Source organism: Hemitrygon akajei, chromosome 6, assembly GCF_048418815.1.
Source record: "Hemitrygon akajei chromosome 6, sHemAka1.3, whole genome shotgun sequence".
NCBI lineage: Eukaryota > Metazoa > Chordata > Chondrichthyes > Myliobatiformes > Dasyatidae > Hemitrygon > Hemitrygon akajei.
In genome coordinates this window covers 24,817,228-24,836,905 of record NC_133129.1, presented here as the reverse complement: position 1 = coordinate 24,836,905, position 19,678 = coordinate 24,817,228, and the positions used below count along the sequence as shown (strand labels likewise).

The 19,678-nt window shown below is 42.9% G+C and overlaps 1 protein-coding gene across 5 annotated transcripts in view; it reads right to left on the bottom strand.

The window, feature by feature from the left end:
- Positions 1 to 19,678, bottom strand: part of galntl6 (polypeptide N-acetylgalactosaminyltransferase like 6) — a 1,226,984-nt gene that overhangs the window by 613,663 nt on the left and 593,643 nt on the right. For all 5 annotated transcript variants that reach the window (XM_073047999.1, XM_073047997.1, XM_073047996.1 and 2 more), the window contains exon 5: positions 5,569 to 5,735. In XM_073047999.1, coding sequence (XP_072904100.1) covers positions 5,569 to 5,735 — 167 coding nt within the window. The remainder of the gene's footprint in view (positions 1 to 5,568; positions 5,736 to 19,678) is intronic.

The window sequence follows — 19,678 nt, the reverse complement described above, 5'->3', positions numbered from 1 at the left end:
TTAGATACCTATATCAGATAAGACTAAAATCTTTTGAGCTTTGGGTTTGAAAAGAGTGAACTCAATACCATCACAACTACCTTGAGCAACTGTGGATCACCAGTAAGTGCTGGCCTTGCTAACAATAAATACTCTCATCACCAGCTGAGATCACTGGGAGGAAAAGAAGTAAAAATTGACATTTGAATAAGGATTAAACATTAAACCTTCTTAGCAATACCTAGAGATGCATTAATTAAATATTAAGCAGCAACATGGGTTTAATTAGGATTTTCAAATTAATTATAAATTAATGTCATTTAAAGTCAAAGCCTTGAGGGTGAAACTTGTTGTCAGAATCTTCAATTACTCTTTCTGTTGCTTAATAAACAGATTTTTTTGCAATTCCATCATGTAAGGCATTCTTTAATAGATATTGGGAAGGTGACCTGTGAAAGATTAAAGTATAGCCAGAGGTTGTGTGTTGTCCTATTTCGCTTTTAATATTTGTTTTGTGAACTGCTCTAATTAACACTTCAGCATTCTGTGGATAGTTTGTTCTACCACGGGAGGACATTTGCAGGGCAGTAAGTCTAATTTGTTTACACATGAACAAGTAATACTGCTCTGCAGAGCACCCATGGCTTCCCTTGGCTTCCTATAAATGGCTAAGATTAAGATACCTTCAAGCAATATTTTTGATCTATCACCAGTATAAAGTTTAGATCTCTTACTTCCATACAACAAAAAAAAAGATGCTGGAACAGTGAGAGATAAGCTGGAAGCACTCAGCGGGTCAGGAAGCTTCATAGAAGGGGATTGAGTAGGTCAAAGGTCCTTCTGATCGAGGCTCTTCAACCTGAGATGTTAGCTTGGTTTCCCTTCCGCAGATGTTGCCTGACTGCTGAGTATTTGGTGTGTGATCACCAGAACACAAGAAAATAGCAGGACTAGGCTCCATATAAACACAAGAGGTTCTGGAGATGAGGGGACTTTTGAGCAACTCACACAAAATGCTGGAGGAATTCAGCATGTCAGGCAACGCCTACAGAGGAAATACACATCAGGACTAGGTGCCTGGCCTCTCAGGTCAGTCCGCTCCACCGTTCAGTATAATCACAGCTGACCCTTGCTGGTATCAATCATGCCAATCCCCAGTACCCTCAATTTCTCAAATATCTATCTCCACTACAAACATCTCAAAGTTCAAGAAGTACAAAGTATATTAATTATCAAAATACATATATATTATACACATTGAGATTCAGCTCCTAACAGGAAGCCAGGAAACAAAACTCAAAAGAACCCATAAAAAAGACCATCACACACCCAATGTGCAGAAAAACACATCATGGAAACAATAAATGCAAGCAAAGAACGTTTGGAACTGAAGTCCACAGAGAGTCCATCCCCACATCCTTAGTTCTCTCATAATCTGGACACTAGAAGCAGTAGGGGTTGAGAATTTCAGAGATTCGCTAGTCTCCAAGAGATGTTAAAACACCCAAGTTTTAAATGACTCCTATCTTGTAGTCAGGTCCCCTTGTTTGTGACTCACCCACATATTCTGGCGATTAACCCTGCATATTCAACATGCCCCTGGGCAAGATCATCAAAACTATTGCAGTAGACGTGCTGGTGGTGTTAGGACAGCAAGGAAGGAAACGATGGAACTGTCCCTCATTGCCGATGCCCTGCGGACGAGAGACTGAAGAAATCTCATTGAAGATTTTGCACTCAATTATGTCTTCTACAAATGAGAATTTTCCTCAGCCACACATGAGATTTGATTGCATTATCCACCAGGTCAGAAAACCAGCTCCAGGAAATCCATTGCTTGGACTAAGTTAATTAACTGGAAAATTGAAGTAGCATCGGGGAGATTGAGTGGTGCACTTTACATGGTGGCATCGAGCTTCCTCCCAAATGAGGAACATTGCTCTTTTGATGCTTATACTTGTGCAGCAGCTTAGCAATTTGCCTTGGGCACTCCAGGTTCCAATGGATTGATGTTGTGAATTCAGATCAAGCTACCTTACACTGAGGTTGGACTGCTCCTCCATCGTGCACACTGAATCTTATTTGATGTCCAGCTAGGCAATATCCTGTGGCCGTAGAGACCTACAGCACATAAACAGGTTCTTTGGCCCATCTAGGCCATGTTGAACTGTCATTCTATCTAGTCCCATTGACGTGCACACCTGGACCATAGCCCTCAATACCCATCCTATTCATGTACCTATCCAAACTTAAATGTTGAAATCTGGAAATCTTAACTTCTGATTTCCAGTTCTAATTTTGGAATTCCTCCTTTGCCTTCGCCCTTCCTACTTCAGCCTTGCGACCATTTGAGATATTTGTGTTTGTCTCATTGTGGCTTCCTGGTAACCCCAACTACTGTCGCTTTACTCTTGCCTTGCACAGCTGTGTCCCAAGCTCTGCTTTCCAACTCTCTGACCATGTTCTCACCCAGACTCGCACCTCCCTCTGGTACTCTTCCTCCTTTCCTTGCTCCCCTAGTCTACTTCCATCAGATCCCTTCTTCTTCAGCACTTTCCCTTTTCCATCCATCTCCTCCCAGCTTCTTATTTCATCTCCCCTCTCCCATCCATCCATCTCGCTTCTCAGCTGGCTTCACCAACCAGCTTGTACTCCTTCCTCTCCCTCCACTTTGTTATTCTGGTATCTTTCCCACCTCCTTTTTGGTCATATTGAAGATTTTCAGTCTGAAACATTGACTGTTTATTCCCTTCCATAGATCCTGCTGAGTTCCTCCAGCATGTTGTGTGTGTTGCTCTGGTATGTCTTTCCTAACCACTTCTTCCCTTTCCTTTACTTCAGACACACCAGTTATAAAAAAAACATTTCACACCACTCATGAACAAATAGTTTGGTAAAGCTTCTGTAAATCACCTTCGAGTTTGTTTTAGCATCTACAGTACTGTGCACAAGTCTTGGGCACATACACATAGCTAGGGCACCTAAGAATTTTGCATAGTACTGTTGTAATTTTATGTACTGCACTGTACAGCTGTTACACACAAAAAACAAATTTCCTGACATATGTGAGTGATGATAAACTAGATTTTGATATGGGTCTCTATTGTGGACAGAAAGTAGGAAGGGGGCAGGGAGAGGGTTGGTTGGGAAAAGGGGAAGGGAGAGGGACAAGAGCTGGAAGCACCAGAGAGAAATTCTGTAATAATCAATAAACCAACTGTTTGGATTCAACTGACCTTGCTTGGTGCCACAGGGCAGGGTGTGTCTGCACCCACACCCCACCTTTGCCATCCTTTCTCCTGCCAGATTTACAAACTTGCTCTCCACTTCATATTGACAAATACAACAAGTCTGTGCAAAAGTCTCAGTCACTCTTGTGATACACAAGTAAGGAGAACTGATCTTCCATCACCTTGAATGGATAACCCAAAGCAAAGATATTTCTGGCTCATCTGTGTTCTTTCCTTTCAGATGAGTCACTTAAATTTGCCTGTGAGACTGAAGGTCTCTGTAAGATACAATAATTGAGGATGTAACAAGTACATAGGAACAAGAAAATGTACCAGAAGTTCTAGTAACACATTTTTATCTCATAACACACATAAGTAGAAAGATTTATCAGTACAGGATTCAGAATTCTGTTTGGACCTCTCAGCTTCTGCTGCTGAGAGAGCAAGTGCCAGAGATCCACTGTACATTAAATAAAGAAATGCCCCATCTCAAACTTTATGCATTAAACGGAAAATTTAAACAGGCAGATAGGCACATTATAAATTGTTAATTGCAGGACTCAAGGTCCACAGGCAAATCTTTGCCAAAGTATCACCAAGCTACCAAATTATCATAGCATTAGCAATGGTTCAGATGCTTGAGAAACATTCACAAGTATGTTCTCATGTCTCAGCTTGTCTTACACCTTACTTTTTCTCTACATTAATTCTGCCATGGATGGTCGCAAGCCCAGCTGCAAAAGGAGGAGAGTTGGGCATTGGGATAGCAACATCATCTGTAAAAACCCAGAGCTGCAGAAATGCCTACCGAAGCTCCAAAGACCTCATCCCCCGGTAGAGGAAGGATCTTTGATGGGCTATACCTGGGGATAACTTGAAAGACTGGCCCAGGACAGAGGACTCTGGTGAACTGCCGTCAGCGGCCTATTCCCCAGTATGGGTGAGGGGCTTACTAATGGCTGATGTTCCTCTATATTATTTAAATTAAATGAACACTCTTGTCATTCAAACTCAAATCCCAAGGGCGAACCACAGCAAAATAAATGCAAAAGAGTAGTTTTCACTTTCAGTGAGACCTTGTATAAAAGGGGAAATGGATGAACTAATAGAATCTAGAAACCATAGGAGGGTGAAATCATTTTGTCCCAAAGCAACCACTACTTAAGGTACAATGCTAACAACTCCTTTCATTCTCATAGTGTGAAGCAAGACACAATAACACAGGTCACTGGTCTAGAGCTCCCACCCATTTCTCCTCACCTGTATTAATTTCCAAGATGGGCCCTAAATCATCTTTTCTGTGAACCCCTGACTGAATCCAAGATTGCTTTCACTGCCCCTGTCTCTAGTTCCCTCCCATTTAGAATCATGCTGCCTGCATGTGTACCATTTCTGAAGAGGGTTTTAGCTTTTCTTTGTCTCTTCTTCTTCTTCCTTTCCGAGAAAAGGCCATCGATCTGTAGCGTTAACTCTGTTTCTCTCTCTGCAGATACTGGCTGCAATGTTGATTATTTCCATTATTTTTTTTAAGCCTCTGACTTTCAGCTCCATTTGTCTATCCTTTTCTTACATTCACTGCTTCTCAGACATGTTTTCAGTCCTTCAGACTGGTTGTAACACGAACTGAACCCTCATTCCCCGAGGTCCAGAGTGGTCACAATATTACTCCCTCAGCATCATCTCACACTCCCAGTCCCTGCAGCACGGTTTATACTTGGAGCTGAAAGGAGAGACAACAAAGTTGAATTACTCAGTAACCTCCCCTGAGAAGCCTCTACTCAGGCAATTCTAAGCCGCTATTACAGTAAATTACACAGAAATAGACCATGATGAAGCACTTAAACAACCACAAAGCAACAGTGGCCAGGGATACTGGTTGCTATGGCATTCTTCAGTAAAGTTGGACACTGCATCCCAAAGTTTGACTAATGTGACCTGAATTTGCCCTTGACTGTGCCAATAAAAATCCCCAGCAGGTATAATAGTTATGCAGCATTTGAAGCGAACAGCAAATTACGTCAAGGTAGCATTACCCATTACTTGAATAAGTTCTTCAGAAAACAGTGGTAGAAATTCATCCTCTGCTAAATGCTTAAAAAAAAACTTGCTCTGATAATATACAAGCCAAATTTTGCCACGAAATTCGATTCTCTTCAAGTCAGTAGATTTAAGAAGCAACATTCAATGTCCACATTAGAACATGGAGGGAATTTTTCCATTCTTGGTATCCTTGAAGGCAACATACATAAAAACACAGCACACGTTGCAAGTAGAAGTTCAGCAGGCCAAGAATATACCACAAAGTGGACCACAGCAAGTCCTGCAGAAAATCAGGACAATGCCACTTGGTCTCACTTACCCCTGTCGCTGAAATCATCCACCAGAATTATTTCTGCCACCAGCTGGTCCGGTGAGCGGTTGACCACACTGTGCACTGTCCGCAGGAGTGATGACCATCCCTCGTTGTGGAATGGGATGATGATGCTGGTGTTTGGCAGTTTCTCCAAGTACAATTTCTGCTTGCAGCTGGGAAGAGATAGAAAAAGCTGGCTGAGTTTCAATATTCAGTATTGCTTCATTATTGTCACATTTACCAAGATATAGTGAAAGGGTTTAATTTGCCTGCCAACCCGGCAGATCACGCCATATGTAATTACACCAAAGTAATAAAAGGAAAAGAGAAGGCACAATATAGTGTTACAGAGAAAGTGTGGTACCGGCAGACAATCAGGTGCATGGGCCATAACAACATAGACTGGGAGATCAAGAGTCCATCTCCAGTAAATGATAGGTTCATTCAAGAATCTGCTAATAGGGGGAAAGAGACTTCCCTTGAGCCTCATGGCACATTAACTCAAACTATTTAGAGCATAGAACATTATAGTGTGGGCCCTTCTGTCCACAATGTTGTGCCAACATTAAGTCTACTCTAAGATTAATCTATCCCTTCCCTTCTACAAAACCCTCCATTTTTCTATCATCCTATCTAAGATGAGTTTTTGAAAAGCTATCTAAGAGTATTTTAAATACTGCAAGCTTATCTGTCTCCATATCACTCCCATAAAAATCTGACAGGTTGCCTCTCAAATTTTTACAGATGTGCCAAAGAAAGCATCCTCCCTGGATGCTTCACAGCTGAGAATATTAATTGCTTAAGACTGCAAGAATTTGCAGATATACCTCATGAACTAATAAAGTGGCCACTGAGTGTATGTTCATGGTCTTCTGCTGCTGTAGCCCATCCACTTTAAGGTGTTACGCCTGTGGCCCCCTCCTTTTTGAAAATCGCAAGATCGCTATTAAGTCAGGTCAGGAGACCCAGGAAGTGAGAGAGAGATACACAGATTCCTCAATGTTTGGAATGTGTCCTGGGCCTCCGAGATACAAAGCCACGGAACAGGTCATTGTCTTTTGGAGACGGGGTTGTCTGTTGAGAACTGTACTTCATGGAAAGCCCTCAGGCAATGTGGGCTGGTTGGGGGGATAGATAGATAGATAGATAGATATTTTATTCATCCCCATGGGGAAATTCAACATTTTTCCAATGTCCCATACACTTGTTGTAGCAAAACTAATTACATACAATACTTAACTCAGTAAAAAATATGATATGCATCTAAATCACTATCTCAAAAAGCATTAATAATAGCTTTTTAAAAAGTTCTTAAGTCCTGGCAGTAGAATTGTAAAGCCTAATGGCATTGGGGAGTATTGACCTCTTCATCCTGTCTGAGGAGCATTGCATCGATAGTAACCTGTCGCTGAAACTGCTTCTCTGTCTCTGGATGGTGCTATGTAGAGGGTGTTCAGAGTTATCCATAATTGACCGTAGCCTACTCAGCGCCCTTCGCTCAGCTACCGATGTTAAACTCTCCAGTACTTTGCCCACGACAGAGCCCGCCTTCCTTACCAGCTTATTAAGACGTGAGGCGTCCCTCTTCATAATGCTTCCTCCCCAACATGCCACCACAAAGAAGAGGGCGCTCTCCACAACTAACCTATAGAACATCTTCAGCATCTCACTACAGACATTGAATGATGCCAACCTTCTTAGGAAGTACAGTCGACTCTGTGCCTTCCTGCACAAGGCATCTGTGTTGGCAGTCCAGTCTAGCTTCTCGTCTAACTGTACTCCCAGATACTTGTAGGTCTTAACCTGCTCCACACATTCTCCATTAATGATCACTGGCTCCATATGAGGCCTAGATCTCCTAAAGTCCACCACCATCTCCTTGGTCTTGGTGATATTGAGACGCAGGTAGTTTGAGTTGCACCATATCACAAAGTCCTGTATCAGTTTCCTATACTCCTCCTCCTGTCCATTCCTGACACACCCCACTACGCCATGTCATCAGCGAACTTCTGCACATGGCAGGACTCCGAGTTATATTGGAAGTCTGATGTGTACAGGGTGAACAGGACCGGAGAGAGTACGGTTCCCTGCGGCGCTCCTGTGCTGCTGACCACCGTGTCAGACCTACAGTCTCCCAACCGCACATACTGAGGTCTATCTGTCAAGTAGTCCACTATCCAATCCACCATGTGAGAGTCTACTCCCATCTCCGTTAGTTTGTGCCTTAAGATCTTGGGCTGGATGGTGTTAAAGGCACTAGAGAAGTCAAGGAATGTAATCCTCACAGCACAACTGACCCCATCTAGGTGAGAGAGTGATTTGTGCAGCAAATACGTGATAGCATCCTCCACTCCCACCTTCTCCTTATACGCAAACTGAAGAGGATCCTGGGCGTGCCTGGTTTGTGGCCTCAGATTCTGTATTATCAGCCGCTCCATGGTCTTCATCACGTGCGACGTCAAGGCAACAGGTCTGAAGTCATTCAACTCCTTTGGTTGTGGTTTCTTCGGCATCATTCCACCCTGATTGACATCTGAGACCCTGTGAGTCAGGATAAAAGAGGGTCTGGGGAACAGCCCCTGGACACACACACGCACCAGGAGAAATGCTAGCAGTTCCGTGACAGCGTTTAATAGCAATAGCCGGTGGAGGGCCCACGTGTGTCCTTTCCCGTTGCCCCGGGATTGAGGCCCTACCACGGAATGCGGCTTAGCTAAGGAAGAAATCACCACCGACGCCACTTCGAAGGATTGACATCATAAAAGGAATGGGCAAGTTTTAATCCGTCTCTCTCTCCAACCAAAAGCTGCAGCTTGAATGAACTTGAGTGATTTTTATATTTCCATCGGACAATACATTATCCCTTAGACAACGATAGAGCTATTTCTTATTATTATTATACCCGCACTTTTAGATTTAGTATTGATGACGTATATTATCTGTATGTTTGCATTGATATTATTTTTGTGTATTTTATCAATAAATACTGTTAAAAATAGTACCATCAGACTTCAACGGACCTCTCTATCTTTGCTGGTAAGTGACCCAGTTACGGGGTACGTAACAAAGGTTTGACATGTTGTGCATTCAGCGATGCTCTTCTGTATACCACTGGCACAATTAGAGATTGGCCGGTATGACGTTGTGGGCATCACTGAGTCGTGGCTGAAAGAAGGTCATAGTTGGGAGCTTTACATCAAAGGATATACTTTGGATCAAAAGGACAGGCAGGAAGGCATAGGCAGTGGTGTGGCTCTGTTGATAAGAGATGGAATTACATCTTTAGGAAGAGGTGACATAGAGTCAGATAATTTTGAATCTTTGTGGGTGGAGTAAAGAAACTGCAAGGGTAAAAAAAAACATTATGGATTTCATATACAGGCTTCCAAATAGTAACCAAGATGTGGGGTTGAGATTGCAAAGGGAGCTGGAAAGCGCCTGTAATAAGGATAATGACACAATTGTAATGCTGACTTCAATATGCAGGGTGATTGAGACAATCAAGTTGGTGTCAGATCGCAAGAGAGGGTACTTGTTGAATGCCCACAAGATGGGTTTTAAGAGCAGCTTGTGCTTGAGCCTTCTTGGGGAAAGGCTGTCTTAGACTGGGTGTTGTGTAATAAGCCAGATTTTATTAGGGAGCTTAACATAAAGGAACCCTTAGGAAGCAGTGATCATAATATGATTGAATTCATACTGCAATTTGAGAAGGAGAAGCACAAGTCACATGTATCAGTATCACTATGGAATAAAGAGAATTACACAGGCATAAGAGAAGAGCTTACCCAGGGAGATTGGAGGGGAATACTGGGGGGATGATGGCAGACCAGAGGTGGCTGAGGTTTCTTTGACTAGTTCATAAGGCACACGATAGATATGTCCAGCAGAAGAAGTTGTTCTCAAATGGCAGGGGTAGGCAACCATGGCTGACAAGGGAAGTTAAGGACTGCATGAAAACCAAGGAAAGGGCATTTAAGGTAGCAAAAGTGAGTGGGAAGTTGGATGATTGGGAGGTTTTTAAAATCCAACAAAAAAGCTATAAGAAGGGAAAATATGAAAATTGAGGACAAACTAGCCAATAATATATAGCAGTATACTAGATTTTTTTCAGTTATATAAAGAATAAAAGGGAAGTGAGAGTTAATATTGGACCACCGGAAAATGATGCTGGTGGAGTAGTACTGGGGGGACAAAGAAATGGAAGATGAAATTAATAAGTACTTTGCTTCTGTCTTCACTGTGGAAGACACTAGCTGTGGAAACACTAGCTGTATGGCAGAGGTCCATGAGTGTCATGGAGCAGGAATGAGTGCTATTGCTATTACAAAGGAAAAATTGCAAGCCAAACTCAAATATCTTAAGGTGGATAAGTCACCTGGACCAAATGGACTATACCCTAGAGTCCTGAAAGCAGTTGCTGAAGAGATAACAGATGTATTGGTCGTGATCTTTCAAGAATCACTTGATTCTGGCATTGTCCCGGAGGACTGGAAAATTGTAAATGTTACTCCTCTCTTTAAGAAGAGAGGAAATTATAGGCCAGTTAACCTATCCTCAGTGGATGGGAACGTGCTGGAGTCTATTATAAAGGATGAGGTTTCAGGGTATTTGGAGACTAATGATAAAAGTCAAAGTCAGCATGGTTTCTGTAAAGGCAGCTTTTGCCTGATAAATCTGTTAGAATTCTTTGAAGAAGCAACAAGCAGCATGGACAAAGGAGAGGCAGTGGATGCCGTTTAGTTAGATCTTCAGAAGGCGTTTGATAAGATGTCACACATAAGGATGCTCAACAAGATAAAATCCTATGGCGTTACAGGAAATCTACTGGCATGGATAGAAGAATGGCAGGAAGTGGAAATAAAGGGGGCCTTTTCGGGTCGGCTGCCAGTGACTAGTGGTGTCCCTCAGGGACTGCTACTTTTCACATTGTTTGTCAATGATTTAGATAGTGGAATTGATTACTTTGTGGCAAAGTTTGTAGATGATACGAAGATAGGTGGAGGGGTAGGCAGTGCTGAGGAAGTAATGTGTTTGAAGCAGGAGTTAGACAAATTGGAAGAATGGGCAAAAAAGTGGCAGATGGAATAGAGTGTTGGGAAATGTATGATAATGCATTTTAGTAAAAGGAACAATAGTGTGGACTATTATCTAAATTGGGAGAAGATTCAAACACCTGAGGTGCACAGGGACTTAGGAGGCCTCATTCAAGACTCCGAGATGGTTAATTCACATACTGAGTCTCTGGTAAAGAAGGCAAATGCAACGTGGCATTTATTTCAAGGGAAGTAGAATATAAAAACAAGGCAATCATGCTGACACTGGTCATGCAACACTAGTCAGGCTGCACTTGGAGTATTGTCAACTGTCCTGGGCCCCTTATTTCAGAAAGAATGTGGTATCATTCCGGAGAGTCCAGAGAAGGTTTAGGAGGATGATTCTGGGAATGAAGGGGTTAACATATGAGGAGTGTCTGGCAGCTTTGGGCCTATACTCTCTGGGATTTAGAAGAATGCATAGGAATCCCATTGAATACTACACAATGTTGAAAGGACTAGATAGGGTGGATGTGGAGAGGATGTTTCCTAAAGTGGGGGTATCCAAAACTAGAGGGCACGGCCTCAACATTGAGGGGCGACCTTTTAGGACAGAAGTAAGGAGGATTGTTTTTTAGCCAAAGAATGGTGAATCTGTGGAATGCTCTGCCACAGACTGCAGTGGAGGCCAAGTCCAAGGGTATATTTAAAGTGGAAGTTGATAAATTTGTGATTGGTCAAGGCATCGAGGGATATGGTGAGAGGGCAGGTGTATGGGACGTAACCAGCGCACCACCCATGAGTTGGAGAGCTACGAGAGAGGAGGTAGTACACAGGTCTGGGAGCAAAATTTAAAAGGGGAAAGCTTCATGGGAACTCGGTTATAACTGGCGCACCAATTGTGAGTTGAAGAGCTACTAGAGAGGAGATGGTGCACAGGTCCGGCAGGGAAGTTTAAAAGGGGAAAGCTTAGTGGGAAATTGGCAATAACTGGAACGCCAGTCATGTGTTGGAGAACAGGGAATGTTCAAGCATAAAAGAAAGACACTGCCCAGTGGAGCGATCATCAACAGAGTAATCTGAGTCAGAGTAGTAGGGCTTTGGCATATTTAGGCTTCGGTGAAGTAAATGGGTAAATTGACTTCATTTTTTCCTTGCATTTTTTGAAAAATAGAGAGCATGTCTGTAGGGTTAGTGCTTTGCTCTGGGTGTCAGAAGTGGGAGCCCTGGGAATCTTCCAGTCTTTAGAATCATTAGAAATTGATGACATTGGATCAGAAGGTGGAGAGTCTCTATGGGTAAAAGGATCCTAATGGCAGTTGTATACAGGCTTCCAAACAGCAGCTGGGAAGTGGATTACAAATTACAGCAGGAGCTAGAAAAGGTGTGTCAGATGAGCAAAGTGAAGGTAATCGTTGAGGATTTTAACATGAAAGTGGATTGGGAAAACCAAGCCTGTACTAGACCTCAAGAGAGAGAATTTGGAGAATGTCTAAAGATGGTTGTTTAAAACAGCTTGTTGTTGAGCCCACTAGGGGATTGGTTGTGCTGGATTGGGTGTTGTGCAATGATCTGGAGGTGATACGAGAGCTTAAGGTTAAGGAACCCCTAGAGAACAGTGATCACAATATGCTCAAGTTCATTTTGAAATTTGAGAAGGAGAAACTAAATTCCAATGTGTTGGTATTTCAGTAGAATAAAGAAATTACAATGGCATGAGAGGGGAACTGGCCAAAGTTGACTGGAAAGGGACATTAGCAGGAAAGACAGCAGAGCAGCAATGACTGGAGTTTCTGCAAAAAAATGAGGGAAGTTGCAAGACAAATATATTCCAAATAAGAAGAAATTTTCTAATGGAAGAAGGACATGACCGTGACTGACAAGTGAAGTCAGAGCCAAAGTAAAACCAAAAGAGAGGACATACAAGGAAGCCAAAGCTAGTGGGAAGATAGAGGATTGGGAAGCTTTTAAAAACTTGCAGAAGGAAACTAAGGAGGTCATTAGGGAGGAATAGAAGAATTATGAAAGGAAGCTGGCGACTAATACCAAAGAAGATACTAAAAGCTTTTTTAAGTATATAAAGGGTAAAAGAGAATTGAGGGTAGATATAGGACCAATACAAATTGATACTGGAGATATTGTAATGAGAGATGCAGAGATGGCAGAGGGACCAAAAGCGTATTTAGCATCAGTCTTCACAGTGGAGGACATCAGCAATATACCGGACATTCAAGAGTGTCAGGGAAGTGAAGAATGTGCAGTGAAAATTACAACTAAGAAGGTGCTCAGGAAGCTTGATGATCTGAGGGTATTACACTATTTAAGAAGGGTGGGAGGCAGCAGAAAGGAAACTATAGACCTATTAGCCTGACATCAGTAGTTGGGAAGTTGTTGGAATCGATTGTTAGGGATGGGATTATGGAGTACCTGGAGGCACATGTCAGGATAGGCCAAAGCCAGACTGGTTTCCTGAAAGGAAAATTGTGCCTGACTAATCTGCAATTTTTTGAGGAAATTACAAGCAGGGTAGACAAAGGAGATGCAGTAGATGTTGTGTACTTGGATTTTCAGAAGGCCTTTGACAAGGTCCTGCATATGAGTCTGCTTAGCAAGATAAGAGCCCATGGAATTACAGGGAAGTTACTAGCATGGGTAGACCAGTGGCTGATCGGCAGAAAATAATGAGTGGGAATAAGGGGATCCTATTCTAGCTGGCTGCCGGTTACCAGTGGAGTTCCAATGGGGTTGGTGTTGGGACCACTGCTTTTTACAATGTATGTCAATGATTTGGACTATGGGATTAATGGATTTGTGGCTAAATTTGCCAATGATATAAAGATAGGTGGAGGAGCAGGTAGGTTGAGGAAACAGTGAGCCTGCAGAGAGACTTAGATAGTTTGGGGAATGGGCAAAGAAGTGGCAAATGAAATACAATGTTGGAAAGTGTATGGTCCTGCACTTTGGTGGAAGTAATAAACAGGCAGACTATTACTTAGATGGGGAGAGAATTCAAAATCTAGAGATGCAAAGGGACTTGAAAGTCCTTGTGTAGGATACACTAAAAGTCAACCTCCAGGTTGAGTCGGTGGTGCAGAAGGCGAATGCAATGTTGGCATTAATTTCTAGAGGTATAAAATATAAGAGCAGGGATGTTATGTTGAGGCTCTATAAGGCAATCATGAGACCACACTTGGAATATTGTGTGCAGATTTGGGCTCCTTATTTTAGAAAGGATATACTGACATTGGAGAGGGCTCAGAGAATATTCACGTGAATGATTCCAGGAATGAAAGGGTTACTGTATAAGTAATGTCTGGCAGCTCTTGGGCTGTATTCCCTGGAGTTCAGGAGAATGAGGAGGATCTCATAGAAACATTCTGAATGTTAAAAGGCCTGAACAGATTAGATATGGCAAAGTTAGTTCCCATGGCAGGGGAGTCTAGGACAAGAGGGCATGACTTCAGGATGGGAGGACATCCATTGAGAACAGAGATGTGGAGAAATTACTTTAGTCAGAGTGTGGTAAGTCTGTGGAATTTGTTGCCACGAGCAACTGTGGAGTCCGAGATATTGGGTGCTTTTAAGGCAGAGATAGATTGGTTCTTGATTAGCCATGGTATCAAAGGGTATAGGGAGAAGGCAGAGAAGTGGGGATGACTGGAAGAATTGGATCAACCCATGATTGAATGGCAGAGCAGACTCGATGGGCTGAATGGCCTGCTTCTGCTCCTGTATCATATGGTCTTGAATATGATCTGGGATCAGCCTTGATGAAATTATGGAGCAGACTCAATGGCCTGAATGGCTTAGTTCTATTCCTCTCTCTTATGGTTTTAACAGGTGGTTATTTCAGTCTCAGTCACCTCCTTTTCCGTTTGAAACAGTCTGGCACTGTCCCTTGAATTCTCCCGTTAACAAGGCATTTTGGCCACAGAACTGCCACTCACTGCATTTTTTTTTGTTTATTGCACCATTCTCCGTCATCTCTAGAGACTGTTGTGCATGTAATTATAGGAAACTAGAAGTTTCTGTGATATTCAAACCACCCCTTCTGGCACCAATAGTCATTCCATGGTCAAAGTAATTTTGTCCTATGAAATCATCGTTGTAAATGATGCTTTTTGTTATGTTTGTACTGACCAAAATAAATTAATTTCATTCATTCAAAAGTCACTAAGATCACATTTCTTCCCCATTCTGATGTTTGCTCTGAACAACAACTGAATCTCCTGACCATGTCTGCATGCTTCTATGCATTGACTTGCTGCCACACGATTGGCTGATTAAATATTTGCATTAACAACCAGAATTACAGATGTGCCACATGAAGTTGTCACTGTGTGTATATCAAAGGCAGAAAACAAAAATCATATCATATCTGTTTGAAGTTTGCACATCCTTTATCAGATTTGCCAGGTAATTCGGCAACTTACTTTGCAAAGACTCCGTGTTCCCTGAGGCTGCAGATACTAATGTAAGAAATGCTGTTTTATTTATGTTGGGAGCCCAAGGTTGTTTTAAGGTGCATGAGCGAAACAGTACTGTTGTAAATGGATAGTTATATTGAAATGAGCTACCTTTGCCTTCAAGCACATGTATTAGAGAGATGTTAATTCGTTTTTACTAGATCTCAGTGTAAATTTCACTGACAAGTTCTATGTAGAGACCTCGCATATGTAAGTGAACTGTTTGGGGTGATAGAGAAGTGCAGATCCAATGACTTGAGTTCAGATATCAACTCCATGACAATCTATTTGGCTTTTTCACGTTCTCCCTTTAAGCCCATTGTGTATACTTTAGTTGCTGTGGTTTTTTCCCACAACCCCAGAAGATGAGGCTTGAAAAAATGGCCTCTAGTGTAGGTGGATGATCCATCTGAGTGGGGGGGGGGGGGGATTTGTTGTGAATTTGGTGGAATAAGTTACACTGAAAATCAGATGGGAGCAGTGAGACTAAAGAGCTAAAGGATAAGGAGGAATTTATTGAGCCAGAGAGTGGTGAATCCGTGGAATTCATTGCCACTGGCTGCCGTGGAGGCCGTGTCATTGGGTATATTTAAGGCAGTGGTTGACAGATTCTTGATTAGTCAGGGCATGAAGGGATAAGGAGAGAAGGCAGGAGTGGGGCTGAGAGGGAAATGGATCGCCATAATGAAATGGCGGAGCAGACTCGATAGTCCAAAAGGTGTAATTCTGCTCCAATATCTTATGGTCTTATTAAGAGAGAATATAGAATGGTAAAACACAAGAACAGGCCTTTCAGCCCACTGGTGTGCCAAATTAATTCAATTCTTAATCAATGCCCAAATAATCTTATCCCTTCTGCCTATTAATGTTCATACCTTTCCATTTCCTTCACATTCATGTGCCTACCTACGAGTCCCCTGAACAGATGGATCGGATTTGGCTCTCCTCTAACCCCAGGCAATGCACTCCAGGCATCCATCACTTTGAATAAAAAATTGCCCTGAACATCTTCTTTGAACCTACTTCCTCTCGGCTCAAAGGCATGCCCGCCTGTATTGGGCATTTCAACCCTGGGGAAAAACACTTCTGGATTTATACTCTATCTATGCTTCTCATAATCTTATGCACCTCCATCAGGTCTCCCCTCAGCCTCTGCTGTTCCAGAAAAAAAAAACACATTTGTACAACTTTTCCTTATCACATATACCACCCAATTCATACACCATACATCTAAACCTCTTCTTCCGCTCTCCCAAGCATCTACGCCTTCCTACAATCAGGTGACCAGAATTCAATGCAATAAGACAAATGTGGCCTAATAATGCTGCAATACAACTTCCCAACTCTTCAGTTTAGTGCCCCAACTAACAAAGACAAGCATGCCATATCATTTCTTTAACCCCCTAACAACCTGTGTGGCCACTTTCTGGGGGCTATGGACTTAGATCCCCAGGATCACTCTGCTCATAAACATTGTTTATGGGTCTTGCATTTATAGTGGATTGTGTCTTTACATTTGATCTCCTGCAATGCAACACCTCACAGTTGGCCAAGTTAGAATCCATCTTCCACTTTTCGACCCATATCTGCAATAGATCCATGTCCTGCTGTATCCTTTGCCTGCCTCGCCACTATCCACAACACCACCAATCTTCACATCAACTGCAGAGGCTGTATAGAACATAGAGCATAGAATACTAGCAGTACAGTATGTGTCCTTCGGCCCATGATATTGTGCCAACCAGATAAACCTACTCCATGATCAGACTGTTTATGTGACCTCCTCTACATCGGTGAGACCCATTACAAATCAGGAGACCTCTTCTTTGAGCATCTCCACATCATCCTCCACAAGTGGGACTTCCTGGTGGCCAAACCTTTTAAGTTTGATTCCCATTACCATTCTGTCATGTTGATCCATGGCCTCCTCCTCTGCCAAGATGAAGCTGCTCTTGGGGTGGAGGAGCAACACCTCATATTCTATTTGGGTACCTTCCAATCTGAGGACATGAATATCAATTTCTCCTTCCGGTGAAAAAAACTCCCTCCTCCCCTTCCTCTCTTTGCCTCTCTAAGATTTTACTTCTTCTCACCTGCCCAATACTTCCTTTCTCCCAATCTTCACTCTCCCCTGCTACCAGATTCTTTCTTCTCCAGCCCTTGACCTTTCCCACTCACCTAGCACCTTCCAACTGATCTATTTCCCCTCCCCCCAACCTTTCTATTCTGGCATCTTTGCCCCTTCCTTCTCAGTCCTGAAGAAGGGTCTTGCCTGAAATATCAGCTAATTATCTTTTTCCATACATGCTGAGTTCCTCTAGCATTTTGTGTCTGTTGCTTTGGATTTCCAGCATCTGCAAAGCCTCTTGAGTCCATGATAAACCTAACCTTCTCTTCTACAAAACCAACAGTACTCCATTTTTTTCTTTCATCCATGTGCCAATCTAAGAATCTCTTAAAAGTCCCTTTTATATCAACCTTCACCACGATCTCTAACAGTGCATTCCACACAACTGCTATTTTAGGATAGCCTACCTTTCTTCCGTAGCATAGGGGAGTGTCTCCCCAATTTTTGTTTTCCATCGCGACTGATCTCCTCTTGGTTCCATGGTCCGCTCATCCCTCCCCTGGCACTTTCCCTTGCAACCAAAGAAAATGCCCGTTGAACCCTTCTCTAGCCCCTACATCCTTTCTCACATTCCCTGGCCCATTCATCCCTCCTCATACCAGATGTGGACACAGCTCAGCATATCATGGAAACCAGCCACTCCTCCCGGGACTCTGTCACAGTAAAACAGCCAAAATAATCAAGGACCCCACCCACACCGGACATTTTCTTTAAGCTGCCCTCTGCCACCATCAGACAGTTGACAAAGAAATCAGGAAACACATACTACCAGTGTCAGGGTCAGCTTCTATCCCAGTCTTGTAAGGCTTTAGAATAGTCACCTAGTGTGACGCGATGGACCCTTGACCTCACAATCTACCTTGTCACAATCTTACATTTTCTTGTTTACCTGCACTGCACTTTCTCATTCACACTTAATTCTGCATTATGTTCTTGCTGATTTACCCTTACTCTTCATGATTTTTATAAATGACCTGGATAAGGAGGTGGAGGGATGGGTTAGTAAGTTTGCTTATGACACAAAGGTTGGAGGTGTTGTGGATAGTCTGGAGGGCTGTCAGAGGTTACAGCAGGACATTGATAGGATGCAAAACTGGGCTGAGAAGTGGCAGATGGAGTTCAGCCCAGATAAGTGTGAAGTGGTTCATTTTGGTAGGTCAAATATGATGGCAGAATATAGTATTAATGGTAAGACTCTTGGCAGTGTGGAGGATCAGAGGGATCTTGGGGTCCGAGTCCATAGGACACTCAAAGCAGCTGCACAGGTTGACTCTGTGGTTAAGAAGGCGTATGGTGCATTGGCCTTCATCAATTGTGGAATTGAGTTTAAGAGCCGAGAGGTAATGTTGCAGCTATATAGGACCCTGGTCAGATCCCACTTGGAGTACTGTGCTCAGTTCTGGTCACCTCACCACAGGAAGGATGGGGAAGCCATAGAAAGGGTGCTGAGGAGATTTACGAGGATGTTGCCTGGATTGGGGAGCATGGCTTATGAAAATACATTGAGTGAACTCGGCCTTTTCTCCTTGGAGCGACGGAGAAGAAGAGGTGACCTGGTAGAGGGGTACAAGATGATGAGAGGTATTGATTGTGTGGATTGTCAGAGGCTTTCTCCCAGGGCTGAAATAGTTGCCACAAGAGAACACAGGTTTAAGGTGCTGGAGAGTAGGTACAGAGGAGATGACTGCGGTAAGTTCTTTTATGCAGAAAGTGGTGAGTGCGTGGAATGGGCTGCCGGCAACGGTGGTGGAGGTGGATACGATAGGGTCTTTTAAGAGACTTTTGGATATGTACATGGAACTTAGAAAAATAGAGGGCTATGGGTAAGCCTAGTAATTTCTAAGGTAGGGACATGTTCGGCACAACTTTGTGGGCCGCAGGGCCTGTATTGTGCTGTAGGTTTTCTAAGTTTTTCGCTGTACTACCTCGATTCACTGCTGAAATGAAATGATCTGTATGGATGACATGTAAAACAAAGGTTTTCACTGTACCTTGATGGTCATTTATTTTAAAATTTTATTTATTTAGAGATACAGCATAGAACAGGCCCTTCCTGTATAATGAGCCACACCGCTTAGCAAGCCATTTATTTAACGCTAGCCTAATCACAGTGATCAACTAACCTACTAGCCGGTAGGTCTTTGGAATATGGGAGGAAACCGGAGCACCCAGAGGGAACCCACGGGCCCACAGGAAGGAGAAACAATCTTCTTGTCGACCGTGCTGGAATTGAACTCTGAAGTCCGTTGCTCCGAGCTGGAGTAGCGTTGTGTTAACCACTACACTACCACAGCGCTTGCCATAATAATCAACCAATTGACCAATTGCCAGTCTCACCACTCGTGGAGCAAAAAGAAAACCATGATCTCTCAATCTTAAAGCAAGGGTTACCCCTGATATCCTTGCCAAAATTAATACCTCAAGCATTGTCACTTACTGATGTTTACTGACAGTGCAGAAATTGAATGCTGCATATTTGATATTGTATC